Source organism: Gavialis gangeticus, unplaced genomic scaffold (genome assembly GCF_001723915.1).
Source record: "Gavialis gangeticus isolate Ggan-Ray unplaced genomic scaffold, GavGan_comp1, whole genome shotgun sequence".
Lineage (NCBI taxonomy): Eukaryota > Metazoa > Chordata > Crocodylia > Gavialidae > Gavialis > Gavialis gangeticus.
In genome coordinates this window covers 34,426,124-34,435,608 of record NW_017729028.1, presented here as the reverse complement: position 1 = coordinate 34,435,608, position 9,485 = coordinate 34,426,124, and the positions used below count along the sequence as shown (strand labels likewise).

Below are 9,485 nucleotides of genomic sequence, written 5' to 3'. Positions count from 1 at the left end.
GGCTAGGGTCTGGAACCAGCTTCCAAGTGAGGTGGTGCAGGCTCCCACCCTGGGGGTTTTTAAGAGGAGGTTGGATGACCACCTTGCTGGGGTCATTTGACCCCAGTGCTCTTCCTGCCATGGCAGGGGGTCGGACTAGATGATCTGCTCAGGTCCCTTCCGACCCTAGAAACTATGAAACTAAGAAACTTGCATCCTAAGTTAAGATAAATAATTAGATGCTCAGATTTTTCCAGTTTTGGTCCCATACATGATCAGTACAAGAGGAGGTAGAGAAATGGACAGCTCGATTTAGAAGGGTAGTGTGGATCAGAAAAATTAGTTCAGTACTTTATAGCAATTCAGTTAATTATAGCACTCGAGTTTGGGCCCGAGTTTAGATTTTGAATATCCCCATGAATTTTGGTTTAGACTCATGTCCAGCTTCTAACTCCCATGGTCCTAATGAAAAAATGAAACTCATTAGAAATAGAAGTAAGCGTTACTTAAATATGCTAATTCTATAGTGATGAGTGCTAAAGACAGAGAAACATATGACCAGGTGGGGAACTGGTGCCACACATGCATTATAAAAATTGGTGGGGGGGGAGAGTAGCTTCTTAATAAGAAGAAAGCACACTACCTTGCTTGCAGCGTATGAAAGTAAAGCTTGTTCTTCTCATTGACATGTAGCATTCTCATCTTCTCAGATGTGATTGGGTGCATGATGCCAGTGCTATCAGGATTTGACATGATGCAGATGTCCATGTCATCACTATAGCAACTCTTTGTAAAACCAGTAAAGGTGACTTCTATGGGGGAAAAAAAAAACCCTCAACATTAATGCAACCCCTCTAAGAATTTAAACTGGTTTCAGGCTTGTCACTTTACTAAAGGTATAAACACACAGACAAACTACTGGGACACATGGGAGGGTGAGCCCTTATGCCACGGCAGTTGTTTTGCAGTAATTGCCTGTGCGCATGCTCTGATATGGCAGTAAATGAGATTTAATCCACAGTAGCTGAGCCTACCTTCACCGAGGGCTAAGCTATAGTGAGCTATATTTCATTTCCCGTGGGCAAGGAGATACAAATGACAAAGTGATGTACAGTAAAGCACTGCTTTGTTTGCCTCACAGTGCCTTGCTCATGTGCCTATGCTCTAACTGGGGTTTAACTCACCTGAAGTTGAAAATAGTGCTAGAGACCCCCATGAGGCTAATAGCACTTCCTAATATAAATGTGTCATAAAGATACAAGATTGCAAGGTGCTCAGACACCTACATAATGGGGGGGTCATATCAAAGCCTAAGACAGTTCTTATCAACGTTTTTAGACTCAAGGCACCCCTGAAAGGCTCCAGGCACCCCTTAGAAAATACCAGCTCTTCATTTTCACTCATTTTCTGACTACAGAAAAATAATAGAGCAATCGTTCTGTGGCAAAGACTTCTGAAGGGCCATAGCAAGTCAGGATATTTATAACACTATGGATTCCTATTTGAAATCTCTGGGTTTTTTATCCTTTGAATAATGTTTGCATACCTAACAGTGCTAATATTGCATGGCATCCTATAGTACCTCAAGGCTCCCCAGGGTGCTCTAGCACCCTGGTTGAGAATCACTGGCCTTGGATAGGCAGATCTGAAACTACACAGTCATCTGCATGCTTCTGTAATGCAAACTCTTGTGTTGTTTGTAATGCACGTTCTGTTTGACCCAAGAACACAAGGGATAAAAGGCTACAATCATTCATTAAGTGAGTGTTACACACTTCCACTGAAGTTATTTACTGTCATTACCCATTGTAATAATAATGAGTATTATGATTGTCTGGCTTTTTTATAGCAGTGTTTACTAAACAGAACCACAATACAGGTTACTGACTCTGAACACGGCACCCTCCAGGGCAGAGGGTCGGACTCGACGATCCACTGAGGTCCCTTCCGACCCTAATATCTATGAATCTATGAACACAGTAAACAAAATCTGTAAACCAGTTGACATCCTTGTTATCTTTATCCAGCCATAGATACCAATAGATTAGGCAGGTATATCAAATAGAGAAACCACTTCTTCAACCCCTGAAATAAAGGTTCTTTTGAAGTATATGTGCAAGCTGTGCAGTGACCCAGAGTACAATACAACAGTTAGGTATACGTGGAGGAACCCTGGCCAACATCTAGGCTTCAGTGAAGTCAAAAGACATTTTGTCATTAACTTCTGTGGGACCAGAATTTCACTCACTGTATCCATTTCAGATTGCAGGAGAGGGTGATGCATAAATAGGCAGAAAATAATGACTCTGGATGGGATATTTTGCTAGGATGTTCATGCTAATGCCAACACAAAGAAAGACCAACCTTGTAGCTTCATGATTCCTGAGACTGATGCATCGTTTCTTATTTTGTGCCATGGTTTATCAGGCCATCGGCTTGTATCAGAGGCGAATGCAGGCCATAGAATCCCAATGCGGCCTCTTTGAGGGGAACGTGGAGCTCGGTCCCTGGAAGTCGGGTCACCTGAGAGGGGCTTGATTCTGTCCTTAATGCAGTCAAACGTTTTGCTTGTAGCAACAATGACAGAGGTCCTAAATTTGATGTATTCTTTCCTCAAACAGTGCTGCTCAAAAGAGCGGTGCACCACCACAGCCAGGACGCCCACCGCATTGTCTACCAACGTCATATTGTCCATCACGACACTGCTTTCAAGATGGAACGTGACACCGTAGTCATAATTCTTGTAGGACAGGAAACCAGTGATCCTGGTACAGTTTTGAAACCCATCTCCTCGGTATAAATGGACACCATGAAGGCTCGAATGGGCTACATTTTCAATGTACTGATCTCTGGCAAGGGAACACTCTTGCCCCTTGATGTGAAAGGCTATTCGTTCAGATCCTGCCACAACATTACCAAGTAAATAGGCACCATCTACGAGGTTTACTTTGATACCAGCAACCCAGTCTGGTGACCCTTCTGGTTGCTTGCTCAGAATGATAAGGTTCCTTGTAAGAGAATGGTTTTGGCCTTCCAAGTCAATGCCGGGGCCAACTGTACTGAACATTACATTATCACGCAGTACGATGCCATGGCTTGCAACTGACTGAATGCCACCCCCACAGGTCTGGTGAATGCTGGAAGCGATTACTGCAGATCCCTGGGATACATTTCTGAACTCAATGGCAGGAAGGTGTGAAGGCCCAAAGTTCAGAAGTTCAACATTTAAGAGCTGAAGGGCACCTGCAGTGCGATAAATGCAGTGAGATAAAAGTAATTGGAGACAGATTGTTTCCTCCTCATCATCACCATCAGTAGTAATAGTCAGAATAACCATAATTACCACAATACTATCTAAGAAACAACCCATGGAAAAAATTGCAAAGAACTAGATGATAAACGGAACGCCATACAAATGCAAGGCACAAACCCGGCATTTGTTTACAAAGCAAGACAAAATGCCGGTAAAAAATCTGGATAGTTTTTCAGGTTATTATTACTACACTACTAGTTTTTTGGGTTTTTTTCTGAGGGCTCAGTACTATACAGCAAATAGAACAAGTTACAGCTGGTTTCCAAAGTACTGGCCTGGGCTGAACTGGGCAGGATTGCTGCGATAGAACCGAGTGGGTGAGTTTTACCTACCTGCATATTCCACCCCATTGGCATTTCTAAAGCGTCCTACTAGAAGCCTCCCAGCGCAAACGGTGTCAGACTTGATCTGTATACTCCGTGTTAGAAGCCCAACCTCTGCAGCCAAAGGCAGCTGTCTACCATCTTCTGTGTTATGGGAATGCCCTGGGGAATCGCAAGGGGAGGAATATGATCACTACCTATGAGATTTTGGAAATCAATATTTTCGGGACGTCCACTCTGGCAACAAGTGCCTGGTTTCCCCTCAGCAGCTGCACTGCCGTTCAGATTCATTTGTCCTCAGCACGGTCCAGAAGCACAAACAGAGAAGCAAAAAGGCCACCTGAATGTCACTATTTACAATGGGTATTGATCTCCCAAAAAGAGAGTGCCAAGTCTGCTCAATAGGGTAAGCACCTCCTGAACCAACAGGAAAATTCCCACTCTGTGCTCTTCAACTAAACGTACTGGAGTCATTGTGCCTTAGCATCCTGTAAGCCAAAGCTGGTCTTTCCCGAGGCTACAAGTTCACACAGTGATCAGCCTGATGCCGCTGCTAAAATCAATTTACTATTATAAAACTTTGTACTAACATTGCATGTAAAGTGCAAGAAATTGATTCCAGTTCACAAGGCTTCAAATCATGCTTAATCTCCCCTTGAGTCCTAAACAGTGCACAGGACTTTGGGAAACCCTTCTACACTGGGAAACAGACATCCACCAGGTCCCATCTCCTGGTTCAGGCAAGCTCCCTTGGATTTGTGATGAGCCATTTCAGTGTGGTTGTATGGAACCATAGCCGCTTATTCCAGCAAAACCGCACAGGGTGAAACCAGGCCTTTCCTGAATCCATGGAAAATTCCCGTTGTCTTCACCAGAGCCAGGATTTGACCTGAAGTTGGCTCTGTGCCCCTTAGTGCTGAATAATACAAGCAAAGATTCCTTATAAATGAAACTGCATATTGTGCTCTATGGCACGCTGCACGGAACGTGTGGCTCTCAGCCTACATAACCGAGCTAGGCAGAGTCGAGCTTTGCCCCGTTTAACAAAAAACAAGTTTCATAGTTCATTTTCCTCCTTCTCCCTTTAGCTTGGTGTAATTCTAAAGCAAACAAAGCTAAAACTGGTACTATTGATAGCACTGGCTGCAAATTCAGTGTAAGCCAAATTATGGAAGCACAAGACTTGGAGGAGCTTGGCCAAAAGTTTGCTGGAAGCAGAAGTTGATGCTACTGTGTTGGGAACTTTAGAGCGAGCACGTCCCAGGCTTCCTCTGCATAGCGGCAGCACCAAGACACACTCTCAATACCCCGTGATATCATCTACTCTGCCTAACTGCTTGATTTGGATATATATATGCAGTGGGAGTAATTATTTCTCAGCAGCGGTTCCAGGCTGGGCAGGGAAGCAGTATAAACATAGCCTGAAGCTAACAGCATTGGACAAGGAAACGAACTAACCCGATGGCAAAGACTTTTGGTCACATGACAATCTAGAGGTGACAGGTCATTTCTTTCTTTACTTAAGTTTGCTTTATGAGCAGCCAGTTGCTCAAAATAACCCGACTATGCAAAATACTACAAAACATAGCAAAAGATCTGAACACCCCTATGTCCAACCATACAATCATAGAAAGTGAGGGTTGGAAGGGACCTCAGGAGGTCACATCTAGTCCAACCACCTGCTCAAAGCAGGGCCATCCCCAACTAGATCATCCCAGCCAAACCTTTGTCCAGATGGTTTTGAAAACCTCCAAAAACACAGGATGCCAAATGTGGCCTCACCAGTGCTGAATAGAGGGGAAGAATCACTTCCTTTGATCTGCTGGGAACACTTCTACCGATGCAGCCCAGGATGCCATTAGTTTTCTTGGCAACAAGGGCACACTGCTGGCTCATGCTAAGTTCACTGTCCACTTTCACCCCCACATCCTTTTCTGCAGACCTGGTGTCCAGCCAGTCAGCCCCCAGCCTGTAGCAGTGCATGGGATTGCTCCATCCTAAGTGCAGGACTTCACACTTGTCCTTGTTGAACCTCATGAGATTCCTTTTCACCCAATCCTGAGAGTCTAGGTCACTGTGAATCCTAGCCCTGCCCTCCCCTGTATCTACTACTCCCCCCAGCTTGATGACACTATATCCATCTAAACATAAATTTGACACCACAACCTTGCAAAAATAGGTTCCAAATTTGTAGGTCAGAAAGGACCACTAGGTTTATCTTATTTAACCTGCGTGCCGCATTAAGTACGTTCCATAGTAAGCCCAACTGAACCTCAGTAAATCTTTTTGAAAGATATCCATTCTTGATTTAAAGACCTGCGATATCGAGTTGTGAGTGGCTAAGGCTGGGGGTCACTCAGCGATCAAGGGGTCACTGGGGCCATGAGTAGATTCCAGGGATGAGATGGATCAGCATGGCCTGGCGAGGGGAGTGTGATGGAGCCACAGGAAGCTTATCTGGGGGGCAGCATGAAGGCTGGCTCCCCACTGCTCTGCACACTCCCAGGGAGGGGGAAATAGGAGGGAAAATACCCCCCAGATTTGTGCAACGGACAGGGGAGGATGCAGGCTGTCCACTGTGCGCTAGAGACTTCCCACCCTGTTTCCCTCCCCCAAGGCCTCCATGGCCCAGCAGGAAGGACCCAGCATCGGAGGATGGAATGGAGCAGGGAGGCCTGGGGCTGCCACTTCCGCTGGGAGCTCCATGCCAGCCATGCCACCTCTGCCCAGCCAGCAGCAGCAGGGGGTATATCTTTGCAGTGCTGCCCAGGTGGCAGCAGGGTGGGAAGCCCTGAGGACTGCAGCCCACATCTTCCTCCACCTTCCACAGGCTCCACTGTGCTCTTCTCCAGCTGTACTGCCTCCACAGGGTGGGGGGTAGTAGGGAGGGGATGGGCAGGCATGCTTGGTTTTTGAAAAGGTAGTCACCCTAGCAGTAGTGGCAGTGTAGCAGCTCTGGCCCCAGCTCCAAGACTGGACAGAGCTGCTGCTGCTGCTTATACCAGACCATGTTGGGGAACTGCTCCTTGCTTGTGAGGGAGGCTATGGGGAGAAAGATGGGGAAGGGATATAAGGGACCTGAGTCCGCAGGATGGAGAGATTTGGACGGGCAGAGGCAGTGGCAGGTGTGGCTCCAACCCCAGGTCAGAGCCAAAGCCGGAGCTGGAGCCAGAGCCAGAGCTGCAGAAGTTACCTGCTCCCCTCCACTATCTCATACTCAAATCCAAGACAAGTTAATGGGGGGAGCCTCATCTTGGATTTGCGTAAATATGGTAAATAACATGTTATATTCCAGGGGTGTCAAATGTATAGTCTCTGGGCCAGATCCAGCCCATGAAGCCATGTCATGCATCCCATGGGGCTCCTAGAAAAACCAGGAATTCAGGGCCGGATTAGTGGGGGTAGGGCCTGCTGCCAAAATCCAGGACATGGAGCTCCACTGGGGATGTGCTTCTATTGTAGGGGGTGAGCAATGGTTGTGTTAAGCTCCCCAGCTCCCTGCCACTGCCTACCCTGCTGCTGTCACCACTGCTTCAAGTAAGTCCAGATCCTATCTGTAAAGAGATCCAGATCTGGATCCAGATCTAGCCCAGGAGACCAAACTGGTTTGACCCACTTGTTATATACAAATATGCCATCATAATTTGTACAGAAATAATTATATCCCTGTGTAACATGATAGCAAAACATTAAGTATCAATAAATTATTTATCTCTATACATATTATAAAAATATGTGTTTTATATATATATATATATATATATATATATTTATACATATATATGTTTGTGTGTGTGTGCGTGTGTGTGTGTATGTGTATATATATGTGTGTATGTATGTGTGTGTGTGTACATGCATGCATATGTGTGTGTGTGTATACACACATACACACACACACTTAATTTCTAGTTTTGCAGATTTCACAGAGCCTGCGAAATCCGGGATCATCCACAAAAAGAAATTAATAAAAATAAAATGTTGGCTTCCCAGTGGGAGCCAGCAGGCTTCATTGCTGGGAGGGGAAGGCACTGGCTCGTGGGGTGACATAAAGGGCAGCAGATGAGATGGTGACTGCCCCCTTGTCCCTCCCCCACTTGCCTGGCCTTCTCCACCAATCAGCGCCGAGGGTTGAGGCAGCATGAAGGGCAACCAGCAATCAAGATGTTGGTCACCCATCCCACCTCCCCACTGGGGCCTATCCACCAATCAGCGCTGAGGGACACAGCAGGCTCTGCGTATTGTGAGCAGGCTGCAAAAACCCCTTTGCCTTGCTATGATTTAAGTAGGTCCTGATATATGTGAGATTATATAAGTATATACGTGTCATATATATATATTTTGTATCTATGCATTTTGCATCCATGTTAAAACCTGTCAACATGTTTCAAAGTGTAAAATTGAATCAATAATTCACATTTCAAAATTAAAAACTCACAATGAAAGTTTCGTGATTCTGACCACCTCCTCTACTAGAGGTTGTCCACATTTTCTGAAATTTCATATTTCAAAATATATTTTGCAATGAAACCAATTTTTCCCCCCTCATTATTTTGACAGCTCTAATTTATATACATACATACACAGCTGGAGTGGGATTTTCAAACGTGGTTAACTTTATCATTCAAAGCAATAGTCCAGTTACATTGCCTACTCTGCTTTGAACATCCTGCACTTTAGTACAGGCATGAAGAAGCATACAGAAAAAAGAAATGAAGACACATCAGCAGGAAGGTAGAGGCAAAATCTCTCACTGTCATTCAATATATGATTCTAAGACAAAGCTATACAGGAATAATGGGCCAGATGATGGAGTTATCATGCAACAAAACAATAAAAACGTGGTAAGGGATAAAGAGGACAAAGAAAGACAAGTTTCTTACCTATATGCCTGTGGAGAAGGCGCTCATGGATTTTAATGCTATGGTTCCTGATCTCTTTAACCGTGACTACCTCGGCTTGGTGAGGTTCGTAAGAGGAGGAACTGATGACAATGTTTCCACCGTGACTCCAGTCCACTTCATCTGCAAGCAAAATCCTTGAGCCCCACAAAAGTTAATAACAGCAATGAGCAAGTTTATATTCAGAGACGTTTCAAAGAAGAATGAAGAATTTGCCAAGGAAAATCTAAGACAACATACTCAATGAAACACATAGGGAAAAAACAGACCTTGCGTTTATCTCGGGTGTGATTGTCCCATCCTTTGACTTGCACTGGAACAGGAGCAAGACCTTCATTTCCACATGCAGCTTGAATAGCAATTAACTCAAATTAGCTCCAATTGTCCTGGGAAAAAGTGGTTTCTCAGAGATTTCACAGGTACTTAAAGTGGGGCAATGGGCTTGTAGGTCTGTAGGATCCCCGAACAAAAAGTTTTGTCCCAAGAGAAATCGAATGTCTGTTTTTACCCATAAACTTACCTCCATTTGCTCAGTGACTTTTAACTCTTCTGTTCATAGATGTCATAGACATTAGGGCTGGAAGGGACCTCGGAAGATCGTCGAGTCCAGCCCCCTGCCTAAAGGGCAGGAAGTCAGCTGGGGTCATAGGATCCCAGCAAGATAAGCATCCAATTTGCTCTTGAAGGTGTTCAATGCAGGTGCTTGAACCACCTCCGATGGCAGGCTATTCCAGACCTTGGGGGCTCGGACAGTAAAGAAATTCTTCCTTATGTCCAGCCTGAAACAGTCTCGCAGTAGTTTATGACCGTTCGACCTCGTCATCCCTTGGGGCGCTCTGGTGAACAAACGTTCCCCCAGATCCTGGTGGTCACCCCTGATAAACTTATAGGTGGCCATCAGATCACCCCTGAGCCTGCGCTTTTCCAGGCTAAAGAGCCCCATGGCTCTCAGCCTGTCGTCGTAAGGTCTGT

General features: G+C 45.3%; 1 protein-coding gene across 13 annotated transcripts in view; it reads right to left on the bottom strand.

The window, feature by feature from the left end:
- Window positions 1-9,485, bottom strand: part of PKHD1 (polycystic kidney and hepatic disease 1 (autosomal recessive)) — a 484,191-nt gene that overhangs the window by 129,108 nt on the left and 345,598 nt on the right. For all 13 annotated transcript variants that reach the window (XM_019520930.1, XM_019520934.1, XM_019520940.1 and 10 more), the window contains 4 exons: window positions 8,496-8,650; window positions 3,625-3,777; window positions 2,344-3,222; window positions 623-791 (listed from right to left, as the gene is read on the bottom strand). In XM_019520930.1, the coding sequence (XP_019376475.1) occupies window positions 623-791; window positions 2,344-3,222; window positions 3,625-3,777; window positions 8,496-8,650 (1,356 nt within the window). The remainder of the gene's footprint in view (window positions 1-622; window positions 792-2,343; window positions 3,223-3,624; window positions 3,778-8,495; window positions 8,651-9,485) is intronic.